This window comes from Melanostigma gelatinosum (assembly GCF_949748355.1).
Source record: "Melanostigma gelatinosum genome assembly, chromosome: 14".
Lineage (NCBI taxonomy): Eukaryota > Metazoa > Chordata > Actinopteri > Perciformes > Zoarcidae > Melanostigma > Melanostigma gelatinosum.
The window spans coordinates 12,165,484-12,179,513 of NC_136647.1; the positions used below are offsets into that span (position 1 = coordinate 12,165,484).

The window sequence follows — 14,030 nt, forward strand, 5'->3', positions numbered from 1 at the left end:
TGTGTCGACATATCTGATTACTATGCCAAAGAAGTGAGCCATCCAGCACCTTGGATGAATAATTTAGTGACAGGTTGAAGAAGCATGTACGGAAAAAGAGGAGGTTTGGCTCTGGATGAAGAATCATGTGTGGGAGATTTATAGGAAGGACACGAGCCTCTGTCCCTTTAATTTGGTGTTGCTAGGGAAATGGACCTGTTTACACTAGCACCAGCCACACCGATGATATCTGCCTGAACTCTCCACGCCCCCCCCCCCCCCCACACACACACACACACAAGCACACGAGCACACACGGACATGCACTACTCAGTCTTTCTGTGTATGTCTCTGTCATTTCTTTCTGCAGTCCCACAATTACCCTCCTCGTGCAATGTGTCAGCTCCCATCACAGTCATGAGTGGAAGACATGAGAGAAAATATGTGATAAGGAGATGTTGCTCCATTCACATACATTACTCAGATGGAAAACAAAAGTAGATGGGAGAAAGTTTGCTGTTGGGCCAATCCAGAGGGTTACAGGACAGCTGAGCTAAAAAGTCAAATAAGTAAGCAATCCTGACATCTAGTGGCGATTGTGTTGAATTGAGGTATGTATGTAGGATATCTGTCTGTCTGTTTCTTTATATAATGTTCAGAACTTTAATTAAGCCCCCTTCCCTCAGGCTTTATATGTAGGTCAAGGCCTACGTAAGAATTACATAACATTTTAGACTTACACACATGTCAGATTAAAACAGAAAATGCATGTTATAATTATAGACTTAATTAATCGTTAAATATTTTGGAGAATTAACCAAGAGTCTATGACTATGAGGAAAACTTTGTGAAATCATCCACAATCCTTTTTTAATCAAATAACACATACATTAACTCATTTGGTGGCAAGATGTAATCCCTATTTGTTGATTTCTTTTTTAATTTTTTGAAAACATTAAGATAAAATTGAATATACATATTATAGTATAGTATTCATAGGTCATAGGTCACAAAACCAGCAATTAGCCTACATCAAAAGAACATATGTCTGATAACCTAAGGGGAAATTATGTTGATCGTCACAATATAAAATAGATGTACAGATATGTGAATACAATTAACCGAAAGGGTGGGAGAAAAATACATAGTAAGGATTTACATGAGTATATTCTGTGTGAGACAAATAAGGACTTTTTGTGTTTCCTTTAGTCTAAAAAGGGAAATTAACGTTAGTAGCCTATTAGTAGTAATGCTATCGTAGCCTAGTGAAATAGATGTACAATAATTAAATCTTGAATGCAAGACTTTTACTTATAATGAAAACCTGTCACTTAGGTTGAATTGACAGGGGACCGCACTCCATTACCCGACTGCCTTCGCTATTGTGTCTCCCGGTGAACATGTTTGATCCAGCTAGGCCACCATACTTGTTGTGTTTGTTGTTTCACTTGAAGCAAAGATGGCGAACGAACTGGACAGAGTACGAATCTCAGCTGCGGAACTCAGAGCTGTAGCGTCGAATTCAGTCGATAATATTGACTGTCAGAAAGGTGAGATGAAGTGAAGTAGACAACTAAAAGAAATACATTCGTGAAAAAGTTGATACATCTAAGTAAAGAAGTATTCCAAGTTTGATAAAAGTAGCCTACGGAGTTGCTAAGTTTGTAACCAGCTAATGTTGTTAGCTAGCTAGCTATCTGCCTACCCATTCTTTGGTCCCGCGCGGTCTGTTTTAAACGCCCCCTTCAACCATAACGACACCAGATCATTTAAGAGCGACTGCGTTATTGTGTGTACATGCACAGGTGTGTTTCCAGCCTAGGTTCTTTATTAAGATGATATGTTGTTTATGTTTGTTATTGTCAAGAAATTATACTAAAAGCGCCTGTTGTAGCTGCAAAAACACATGCATTGGACACTCAATTGCACTGGATGCCTGTTCCTTTATTGCAATGAAACAGGGGCTGTAACTTATTATATATATATATATATATATATATATATATATATATTTTTTTTTTAATTTTTATTAGTCAATTCAACATACACCATTCTGTTGCCACCAATACTTGCGAGATCACTAAATGCATATTACGGACAGCTGAAAATAGTCTCCAACAAATGCACATTTTTTTTGTTTTTGTTTTAAGAGAACAACCTTATTTTAACACCCATACTCAATTGTACTGTTTGTGTTTTTGCTTCTGCAGAGAAGCAGGAGGAGCATCTAGTAAACAAGCAGCATAGGAAGTGTGACGGAAAACGCCCTGAATTACAGCGCTACCAGCCGGTAGCTGGACATGGACGGTGTCACCGTGACAGTGAAGAGGGAGAAACTGGTCAAAGTGATCCCCTGGCTGCTGATTCACATGATCATGGTCAACCGTCACAGAGTAAGAAAAGGGGAGTCTCAGAGAGACATGGGTGCACAGACGACGGGGCAGACACCAACATAACGGAAGAAGACAGGATGAGAGGTGACGGTAGTAACACTCAGAACAGTAGAAAGGGCTTTCACTCACAGCCTAAATCAGAAGCAAATAAAGATAAGGGCTGTGTTGAAAATGACAGAGAACACCAAGAAGCTTCTGGAGCTGCTAAGCCAACGCGGAAAGCCCGCAAACCTGACCGAGAATTTTATCAACCTGGGAGCCGGAGGAGCATCCAGGGAAAGGACTCTGGAGTTGGAACAGAGCAGGATATGCCTCCCCCCAGGCAGAATATGCAGCAAACTGAGCCAGAATGCCAGTTGAGTGCAGGGGAAAGGGAGGGTAACAAAAAAACATCCATTCAGAAGCAGGGAGGGAAAGCTAACGAAGTAAAAGGTCTACTGGAAAACATCAAATTGTCTAAATCCAGTGAAACAAACAGAAAGCATGGGAGCCGTGATGTGGAAAAAACCCCATTACCTTCTGATGCTTCAGTCGATAAAATTACGAGCAAAGTAGAACAACTCTGTGTGAAAGACGGAGGTAAAGTGGGATGCGAAAGCCAAGCTGTTGAAGAGTTAATTTGTGGGAGAGGGGAAACAATTGATAATGAAAGGAGAGACCAAGGGGGAGGAACAAAAGAGGACGAAAGGGTAGAGAAGAAGAGGGAAAGGGGAAACCGCAGGAGAAGAGGGGATAAGGAAAAAGAGAGGAATCAGGATTCCAGAAGAAGAGAAGATGAAGCAGGTGGTGGAGGAAGGAACGACCACGGGAAACCTGAGAAGCAAAGAGACAGGAGAGCAGCAGAAGCAGAAAGGGATACCAAAGCTGGTAAGACTGGAGACACACAACAAAGCAAAGGAAGAGAGGATCACAGAGAAAGCCGAAGAGGAGACAACAACAACCAATCCAGAGATGCTGAGAAAGATGCAAAGACAGAAAGAAATGCAGACAGGCCTGTTGAAAGAGGCGATAGAAACAAATCCAATGCAAACATCCCAACCTCAAAACGCTATTCCAAATCAGATATTCGGCGCTCACGAAATCGAACTTACAGCAGTAGCTCAGCTAGCAGCGTGACCAGCCTGGATGGTCCTCGACTAGGGAGGGAGGTGGAGAGTACCAAGCCCCGCTTGGAGCCTGTGCACAATAACAAAGAGGGGATGGCTAATAGTGGAGTCGGAAGAAGGAGTAATTTACAAAGCTGGACAGCCAATGGGGAATCATCTACGGAAGGGAGTGAGATGAGTGACATAGCAGAAGATGGGAGGAGAAGAAGAGGTGGGGGGGAGGAACTAAGTGCAGAGAGGCGGAGGGAAGAAAGGAACAGACTGAAAGGAAACAAAGGCGGAGGTCGAGGAATCCTGCGGGTGTCTCTCGAAAAAATGTCTGGTACCGCTTCACATAGCGGGACGTCACAGCAACGCAAGCCAGCCGTGGTTCCTCGTGGCAGAGGTGGAGGTATCCTGGTGCTTCCAGCTCGCACAGACATCTCCAATTCACCTGAGGTTGGGCAAAGGCTTCTTTTTGGTGGAATTAGGGGAGGCAGTGCTTGCAGGAGTCGAGGAGGCCGAGGAGGAATGAGACGACTCTGGGATCCCAATAACCCCGACCAGAAACCTGCTCTTACCAGCACCCAGTCCTCACAGCATTTAGCTCTCCAACAGCCTATATATCTCCAGACCGGGACCGGATATGGACAACTTCACTTTCTGGACACAGACGATGAGGTAGCAGGCAGTCCTCCGGTCCCGCAGGGCGAGCACTTTCGAACCCAGCAAGCTGCTGCCATGGCCTACTACAAATTCCAAAACTCTGACAACCCCTACAGCTACCCCATGTCCACCAGCAATTCACATAGTCCTGGCACTACCACCAACCAGCGCTATCCATATCCGTATCATATGGGGCCCTACCAAATGGCTTCCCCTAATGGTATGTACCCGGGTCCTGGTGTGGCTCAGTTTGGTGGGAGTTACAGGGGAGCAGGCTATTCCCAGCCTGCTGCAGGAGGTAGTTTGACATTTGAAGAGGTGGAGCAACAAGCCAGAGGAGAGCTGGGGAGGCAGCTGAGGGCTGCGGATACACAGGAGCTCCAGCTCAGTAACCTGCTGTCCAGGGACAGAGTGAGTGCTGATGGACTGGATCGCATGGCCCAGCTCAGGTGAGGACGGGGGGAGATGCGTTACTGGCATTTTTGCTTAGTGTGTGTGGTTGTTTTACTCTTTTGTCTTATACTGTCCTGTTATGCCTTTCCGTTTTCTAGAGCTGACCTGTTGGAGCTATATGAGCAGATCATCCTGACAGACATCGACTTCTCAGACTCTCAGAATGTGGATCAGTCTTTGTGGAAGAATGTCTTTTACCAGGTCATAGAGCGCTTCCGGCAGCTACTTAAAGACCCGACATGTGACAACACCCCTCATATCAGAAACATGCTGCTCACGCTGCTTGATGAGGTAAGGAATGTGTGGGGAAATTCAGACAGGGCAGCGTTTCACAAAATCAGGAGGTTACTGCAGCTAGCATCGAACATCTGTGTGCCATATTCTTGCTTGAGGATATGTCAAGACAGATGATAACTAACTTGTCTCTTTGGGCACTGAATGGGATACACAGTTGGGACCTTGCTTAGTAATTGTCTGTGGTGATCATTGTTTGTGTTTTACAGGGGGCACTATTCTTTGATGGGCTGCTTCAGAAGCTGCAGACAGTGTACCAGTTTAAGTTGGAGGATTACATGGACGGCATAGCTATCAGGGCTCGGCCATTACGTAAAACGGTACAGCACCTTCTATTCCGTGTTTGGTTGTGTGTGTGCACTTAACATATGTTCAAAGATTTATCAAATGATGCATATTAAAAATGATCGAATATACATTTCCAATGCCTATACCTGAATTGGGCAATTGAAATTCAAAAGTATGTTGTGAATTGTTAAATGTTTCTGTCTTTTCCAGGTGAAGTATGCTCTCATTAGTGCACAGCGTTGCATGATCTGTCAGGGAGATATAGCACGTTACCGGGAACAAGCCAGTGACTCGGCCAACTACGGCAAGGCTCGCAGGTAGGCTGTAACTCAAGCATTCTCTACGTATTTTGAAATTTCTTAACACACATTGAAAGGCACTGGATGTGTATTGGCATTGAATATTTGATTTTGACTGAGTCGGGAGGCTAGCGTGTAAATATCTTGTAGCTGGTGGTCAGGAGTCAATCTTCGACTTATTTGTTCTGAGATGCTGACTGCTAAAAATGTCAAACTTTGAACCATAGTAGACAAAGTTCCTTCCTCGCTAAATATTACCAGTTAGATAAGAACCGTATCATTTAAAGTAGAAGCAGCAAATGTTGAAAGTCCACCTAGTCTCTCTGACGGTATCTCATGATTACACATTTCCATTTTTCTGTAGCTGGTACCTGAAAGCCCAGCAGATTGCCCCCAAAAATGGACGACCATATAACCAGCTGGCCCTGCTGGCAGTCTATACAGTAAGTGATGTGTAGTTTAAGTAGGGGTGGTAGGTTGAGAGCTGGAAAGGCTCTTTGCAGGCACAATTGGATAACTTTAATGTCGCTGACTGTATTTTTCAGTCTACGGCATGTCTACGGGATAATTGAAAAACACAACTTAAAGAATAACGATCTGTTGTCACCCACCCGGTGTGCGTCCTTCTGCAGGATGCCTCCCTCCTCTTACTTGCTTTCCACTTTTCACATTTACAGAAGCGGAAGTTGGATGCTGTGTATTACTACATGCGCAGCTTGGCAGCTTCCAACCCCATCCTGACTGCAAAGGAAAGCCTGATGAGTCTGTTTGAGGAAGCTAAGCGCAAGGTCAGACATAAAGTTAAGTCGTTTAAATGTGTCAAATATTTTACCATTTATTTTGGACCAAAAAGTTTCGGCAGCGTGAGTGCTTCTCGTTGACAGACTTTGTTCTTGTAGGAAGAGCAGCTTGAGCAAAAGAAGAGGCAGAAGCATGAAGGAGGCTCCAGGGGGCCGGCAGTAAGAGGAAGAGGAAGAGGGGAAGATGGAGCACGTGTGGAAATTTGGATTCGCAGCAGCAGACAAGCGGCAACCCCATCGTCTCAGAGGGGAGGTAGTGAATCCAGCAGAGACTCCGAACAGGATGGAGAGCTGGGAAGTCTAAGCGCCAGTGATGTAAGATCTCTCTCGTATATATATATATATTTTTTTTTTTATATATATATATATATATATATATATATATATATATATGCTCGCATTCACAGCCAGTCTTATGCCTTTTACATGTATGCACTCAAAAACAGTATTTGTCAATGTATCCTGTTGGAAGAGGCATCTGTATGTGTGTCCTCTTTGCTCTTTCCAGCTTCAGTACTCTTTCAGTCAGTTTCCTTCCACTCCAGTTGTTCAAATCCTCTGGTGCATTTAAATGGTGACATCCGCTCCAAACCTCACTGGATGAAGTGTGTTTTCTTGTCATGTGCTGTCGGGCTTTTAGCTAAATACAACTTGTTTCCCAAAGATTAGTAATACTGATACTCTTTTTGTTTTCTCCAGCTAAATAAGAGATTCATTCTGAGTTTCCTGCATGCACATGGAAAGCTCTTCACTAAAGTGGGGTGAGTGTTGTCTCATGTATTCCAGCTCTTAAATTCATAGACTGAATGAGTCTATGGATTATTTATTTGTGTGTCTGTTTTTTCCCCTGTATGTTTTATGAATGTGTGCGTCTTGCCTACACAGCATGGAGTATTTTCCTGGAGTGGCCAGCCGTGTTCTGCAGGAGTTCAAGACGGTGCTCCAGCATGGCCCCTCCCTACTGGGCTTCACACACATGCTGCAGATCATCACCATCAACATGTTCACCATACACTATGCCCACAGCAGAGGTGATGCTGCACACAGGATCGCATGATAATAATACAAATGAACACGCACATGCTGGGGCTGCACACAGGTCATTCGTAATGTTGATAGAAAGGGTGTTGAGGACGTACTGGTTCAAGTTCTTGTTTGTGTTCGTCAGGTGAAGACGGAGAAGTGCGGTCCGTTCTACAGGAGCAAAGCACTGCCCTGGGCCTCGGCATGTTCGCACTACTGGTGCAGCGCTGCACGGAGCTGCTCAGGGATACTCCCGCAGGTACAGACACAGAAAGTATCTGCCACATTTCTTAAAGTTGTGGCTCGAGACTGAAATTAAGGCCTATTAAGTGTTGTATTCAACAAAAATCTCTTTCTCTCTTTTAGAACCAGTCCCCATGGCAGATGGAGACGAGCAGGGTAAAGGGGAGGAGCTGGAGGGGATGGTGCGGGTCTCTGCCTTTCCATTGGACCTTAGAGAACTACTGCCAAGCATCAAGGTCTGGTCTGACTGGATGTTGGGGCAACCAGACCAGTGGAACCCACCACCCTGCAGTATAGAGTGAGCATTTTAAACCTGCAGTACCTAATGTGATTTGGGCCACTTGAGTGCAGTGGAAACAAGTCGTGAACACAACATTGACATATCATGTTTTTAAATTAAATGAAAAAGATCAGACAGAATTATGTATTGATTTATAGTCTCTTTAGATTACTACTATTGGTTCTGCTCATAGCCTCTACTGGTACTTGTACACAAACCTCACATACCAACTCTCTTCAGAGAGTAGCTCTTTTAAAATACTCATTCCTCAGCATCAGTTTTGGCTTTTTCTCTCTCTCTCTCAAGTTGCAGCCCAGATGTTTGGCAGTGCCTGGCTGACCTGTGTAACATGCTGGCCCGTGTAGACCATGAGGAAGTGCCGCTGTTCAAAGTCGACACTGAAGAAGTTGAGGGCGATGAGGAGTTGACTGTGCTGCAGTTGAAGGAGGACCGGCTGCTTGCTGGCTTTGTCCCTCTGCTTGCTGCACCACAGGAGCCGTGTTACACAGACAGACACACTGACGCGGTGAGTGGAAAGTAGAGGCGTTATTTCTTTTTGATGCAACACTTCAGCCCTGGTACATGCTTCTTGTTAATTCTTCTGTCACCTTCAACATGCCAGATTTGACCGGTGCCACTAATCGTCCTCTTCCAGTTCTCATGTACAGCTACCTCCGTTCTCGTTCCTTAGGCAATAGCAGCAGATTGTAAGAGAGTGACGGTGCTGAAGTACTTCCTGGAGGCTTTGTGTGGACAGGAAGAGCCTCTGTTGGCCTTCAAGGGAGGCAAATACATCTCTGTGGCAACTTCTCCATCTACAAACTCAACGGATACAAGGAGCAGGCAGGATTCTCTAACGGAGGTGACAGGTTTCCTCCTACTTTTCCTCTAATATATTGTTTCCTCCTCATTAAGCTCCCTCTGTGTTTTCATCCCTGACTGCACTCCTTTCTTTTAACATTTGACCTACACAAAATGGTGTAAATTAGATCTGTTTGTTGAAAATACTGGAAGCTAAATTGCTGAAAATGTGTCTTACCCGTGGTCTGTTTGGCAGGCTGATGATGTCATAGTGGAGGCGGAGTCATCTCTCTCCGCATCAGAAGGAGAGGATGAGGCGGGAGACAGCGAGAATGACATAAGACAGCTGAAGGCGCGACGCCACGACCTCACAAACAAACTGGCACAGCAACAGAAGCGCAGGGACAAAATACAGGTAAAACAGACGTATACATTCATAACAATACATATTCAAACATGTATATTGTGATGGGTATTAGTCTGTATGTCTGTGATTCTTTATGTTCAGTGATTAATCAAAAACCGTGTGTGTTCCAGGCGGTGCTGCAGACAGGCGGGCAGTTGGAGCTGGAAGTGAGGCCTCTCTTTTTGGTTCCAGATACCAATGGATTCATTGATCACTTGGGAGGGTTGAAGAAACTCCTTCAGTGTGGAACATACATAATAGTTGTGCCACTTATCGGTAAGACTGAAACGAAAAGAGGAAATACATGAATGGATGAGTGAAGAAGGATTAAATCGTGGTGTTGTGACGTGTGTAGAATCATAAGAATGCCCCATTTGGCTGAGGTTAAGTGTAGAAAAAGGACATCTTTGTTTACGTATACTTATTACTTTACTCATGGTGCGATGTGTGTTCTCTCTCACAGTGATTACAGAGTTGGACGGCTTGGCTAAAGGCCAGGACAACTTTGGTGGAGGAGTGGGCTCCGGAGGACGCGGCACTGGCGGTCGCGGCAACTATAATGTTAGCGCGGCCCACGTGCGGGCCGTGCAGGAGAACGCCCGGTTGGCTGTGGCTTTCCTGGAGAAAGGATTCGAAGCCAGGGAACCGTACCTCCGAGCGCTGACGAGCAGAGGAAATCGGCTTGATTCTATTGCCTTCCGCAGTGAAGACACCTCTGGACAGCAGGTGAGAGCCCAAATAATTATAGCTTGTATTATTTAATCTTGTTAAATTTTGGTGATTTGGTTTCAGATTGATTTTGATTGAAAATGACAACTTGCATCAAATGTTTGTACTGTTTTTCTATTCCTCCTCAGGGTACCAATGATGATGTGATTCTGTCCTGCTGCCTCCACTACTGCAAAGACAAGGCAAAAGATTTCATGCCTGATCAGAGAAGTATGTAACATTGCCTGTCATTCATTCAGCGTACAGATTTCCTAACACGCATGTAATCTGATGTGAATAACGTTTATCTCTTGCTACTCTGGCTTATCCCCCCTTTTCCACTCGCAGATGGAACAGTGAGGCTCCAAAGGGAGGTGGTGCTGCTTACAGATGACCGTAACCTGCGCGTCAAAGCTTTGACCCGCAACGTCCCAGTGCGAGACATCCCTGCTTTCCTTAGCTGGGCCAAAGTGGGCTGAACCCGGCTGAGTTGGAATCAAAGGAACCCAACTGCTGAAGCCTGCTTGCCACTCAGCCACGACAGAAGACACACTTAAGAAGGAAGAAGAGAAGATACCAGGGGAGAGGAAATGATAAAGAAAGCGTAGAACCACTTCATATGAAATACAAGCAGATGCAATGACAGCAGGGTGGTTTCAATGAGCCTTTCCCCCTTGTGATGAAGTGTGCGTGTGTGTGTGTGTGTGTGTGTGTGTGTATGTGTGTATGTGTGAAGATCAGTGGCCTTCCCCAGAAAGAGAGAGGGAGACTTGACAAGTCTCAGGAAGGCTGGACTGGAAGGAAGGAAAGAGATGGAGAGGTTGGATTTGTAAGTTGTCCGGTCCGGCCTTGCGCATCTGCGCCAAGTTGGTGAGTGTGTACTCAGAAAGCAGTGTTAAAATTTGAGGCTGATGGTAGAATGAGAGTGTTTATGGTCATTTAATTGATTAAAGACAACCGTAATGAAGGCCATAACTGGCACTTCCACACTTCTCATAGGGCCCAGTCGCATACACTGCTTCGGCCTCTACAGCAGCGATGAGATAAAGGTAGTCGGACAGAAGCACAGTTGGAGGCTCTTTGTTCGGGACAGTAAACAGTGGGTGACTGTAGTGAGGGTTAGTTGAGCCGTTGTGCAACTTCAGCACCTCCAAGTCATCACCTGCAGGTGTGGTATTTCCTGCAAAACAGGAAGTGCTTAATGCTTGTTTGGTAGCTTGGGTTGTTCCTCCAGCTTGATGCTAATGTTAAGTCTGGATACTGTAAGGACATGTTTTGATGAAGTCAACAACAACAACAACAAAAAATTGATTCATACTTAATTTTTGGTTTTTACTTGTTTTTGAGCTAATGTGTAAAAAGTTTAGTTTCCCCCTCGGGGGCCATTTCTCCAGAACCATGATTTTATCAACTTTTATTTTTATTTTTATTTTTTTTTACAGATCTGGGTCGAAATGTATTTATTTCTGGGTTTGAGCAGAACAAACATGCATACTATTTGATATACCAATACTACTCTGTTGGTTTGTAGTGCGTTTTCAGTTGCAGAATATTGTGCTTTGTTGACTATCTTTATGGGATTTAGCCTTTTTTTAAAAAACAAAATTCCACCCGTTATCATTTAAAACAAAACACAACTAGCAATTACCGTAGTGTTTGATCCAGGTGTGCCTCAGACATCCATGATGTTAGAAGAAGGCTTGGTCTCTGATATTGACTTGCAGACGCTATTATCGAGTACTTTTAGTGTCTATTTTGCTTTATTTTCTATTTAGCTTTCCCCTCATTCATTTTGTGCTTTTCAGTTCATACCACCACAGAAGTAATGTTTTTAATCACTAAGTTTTCTTTCTCAATGTGATTTTTCCTGAACTTTTTTCAAGGTCACATGACCCACTTTTCTTTCGTCTAAATAAGATACATGAGATATACCACCACAAATGACAGCATGTACAATTACCACGTTCAAGCAACACTTCACTGATACGCTGTAAACAAACAGTTAACACAAATGTAGTATTTGTGTGTTTGCTTGCTCTGCATTGATTTGGGAGACACTTTCAGAAGAAGCTGAGTTATATATATAGTGTATGTTTCTGTGTGCATATGCTTAAAATACATGTAATCTACACCTATGTTCTCTTGTTATGTTGCATCATACACAAGTCGTTCACCCGTCACAGTTTGATCATATGGATTTAGAATAATACCGTGTGTAGAAGTGGCTACCTTGGTTTGTGCTGTACATCTTTCAGCTACAATTTCCGTCAGCAGTTGAAGTATTTGTGAGAACCTTGTTTTGTTTTTTCAGACCCTCTGTTCTGGTGCTACTGTAGTGTTTAGCAATCTACCGTGTTAAGTGACTCTGCTGCAGTGTTTGTGCAAATATAGTGAATACATACCGTAGTCAATTTAATACGTATTACATATTCATCATCCATCATTAAAAATGTTTTCAAGGCATGTTTTTTTGTGATATTTTTGTAAGAAATAGGCCTTTTTCACAGCAGACATTTTTGACTTGTCTTGACAGGAAAGGCACAGGTGTTACGATGAACACTAATGAGGCCTTGTTATATTCAAGTGTCCTAGTAAGCGACCAGCGTGCACAATACCAGGACTCTGACATTGAAGCCGATAAATGGAACTCGGCCATCATTCACTGTAGCATTTACACCTGTACGTTTCCTTCTGTGGCCTGTCGAATGTCTGCAGTAACAGACAACCTGCTGCTGCTTTGCTTTTTAGAATCACTGGATCTGTGAAGGTCATGTTTTCTCCTACATTTAAATTGAACGACAATTTAGATTGCAACAAACGACTTTGGACAGAGTTGAAATACTATATATACGTATATTTCTGAATACGAAGATAAATTGAGAACATGCAAAATGTTGACAGTATAAATATAATATAATCCATTAATAAACTCAGATAATCAAAATGATTACAAGAAATGCATACCACTACACAACATTTTCTGCAGAAAGATATATATAAATCACTTACCAAAACCTTTACATGTATGCCCTCATGTGGTAGTAGAAGAAGGTGACACAGGCGGGAGTGATGGAACCAAAGAGCCAGCATTGAGTTTTGGGTATAGCACTTCAATACAGGGAATATCTTGATGAACTGATAAAATAGACAAACATGAGAGATGTATAGGTTAAGGATGTCTATGGGGGGAAAAACGTCATACTAATACAATACAAAATAATAATGAACTGCTCTGGTTCAGTCCTGATATATATTCTAGGGCTGATAAATGGTCAACTATACGTAAAACTCCCATGATGTAACTCACTCTTCTATAACAAGTAGTTACTTGTGAACGTGCATCTTCAGAGAGCATATGTGAGAGAGATGCTTCCTCAGCATGTCACATCTGTAAACAAGCAGAATATGTTCAGTTCTAGTTTGAATAAAACATCTGTACTCTGGGATTAAAGCACATGCATGTGTGTGTATATCAGGGACAGGACGTTCTGCAGCCTGTTCATCCATATATTTTGCTTCAGTCTACTTCTGTGCCTGGATACAGACCACACAGACAGGACCCGATTCACATCATCATGACAACAGGGCTACCAAGCAACCAATCAAAGCCCCCTGAGCCCCACTCTGTAAGCTGATTGGTTCCTCGACCTGCAGCCTGTTGTGGAATGCCCATCTTTAACCTCTTTGCTGCCATGCACATTTCATATATCCTATATTTCCTGCATGCAGATTGCAGTTACTTGTGTAATCCTTTGAGATGTGGTGTCACGTCTATGCTGACACGAGAGCTTGTTTTTCATGCTAGAACTGGAACAGCTTAGTTAAATGTATGTCTGTGTATATATAGAATAAACAAAGGCTTCAGCTACACAAATGTTTGCTTCCCTGATGTAATCATAACATGATGTAAAACTGACAGTACATGAAATAGAGACATAGCACACCAATGGATTTATGTCATTTGCCAAACTGTTGGAGACTGGGGTGTCGAGCCCCCTTAAATTATGTATGGCATCCACTTAACTCTTGAATCATACTTCATATTATATAACCATGTAATACCAAGTAATATCCTGCCAGGTCATGGACTATAAAGTACTGTATACACCACATGATTTCATAGGATTCAGAGAGTGCAAGCTGACAGGTCCATCAGAGGATCTAATAGTAATGGAATTAAATGCCAGTACCAAGTTAGGCTGTATTTTGACCACACTGTTACCAGAAGAAATAATGGTGTTCTGATGCAAAACCCAATCATCTCATCATACTAAGGTCAAGAACTGATGAACTGTACAATGTTGTCCCTGGA

The 14,030-nt window shown here is 43.3% G+C and overlaps 1 protein-coding gene across 2 annotated transcripts; it reads left to right on the forward strand.

Moving 5' to 3' along the window:
• Positions 1–1,438: 1,438 nt before the first annotated feature.
• On the forward strand, positions 1,439–12,175 carry smg6 (SMG6 nonsense mediated mRNA decay factor; the record flags this gene model as incomplete). 2 transcript variants are annotated; one of them, XM_079283615.1, is made up of 19 exons in its annotated part: positions 1,439–1,529; positions 2,190–4,572; positions 4,675–4,867; positions 5,080–5,190; positions 5,369–5,475; positions 5,822–5,900; positions 6,135–6,257; positions 6,357–6,572; positions 6,957–7,018; positions 7,143–7,288; positions 7,426–7,539; positions 7,647–7,821; positions 8,110–8,329; positions 8,495–8,665; positions 8,861–9,019; positions 9,142–9,286; positions 9,474–9,736; positions 9,868–9,949; positions 10,067–12,175. In XM_079283615.1, 19 exons carry the CDS (start codon positions 1,439–1,441, stop codon positions 10,195–10,197), a joined length of 4,971 nt encoding a protein of 1,656 aa, XP_079139741.1. In that variant the 3' UTR covers positions 10,198–12,175. The 2 variants fall into 2 exon arrangements, with proteins under 2 accessions (XP_079139741.1, XP_079139742.1); XM_079283616.1 differs by having other exon boundaries at positions 6,135–6,245.
• Between the last annotated feature and the right edge of the window lie 1,855 nt (positions 12,176–14,030).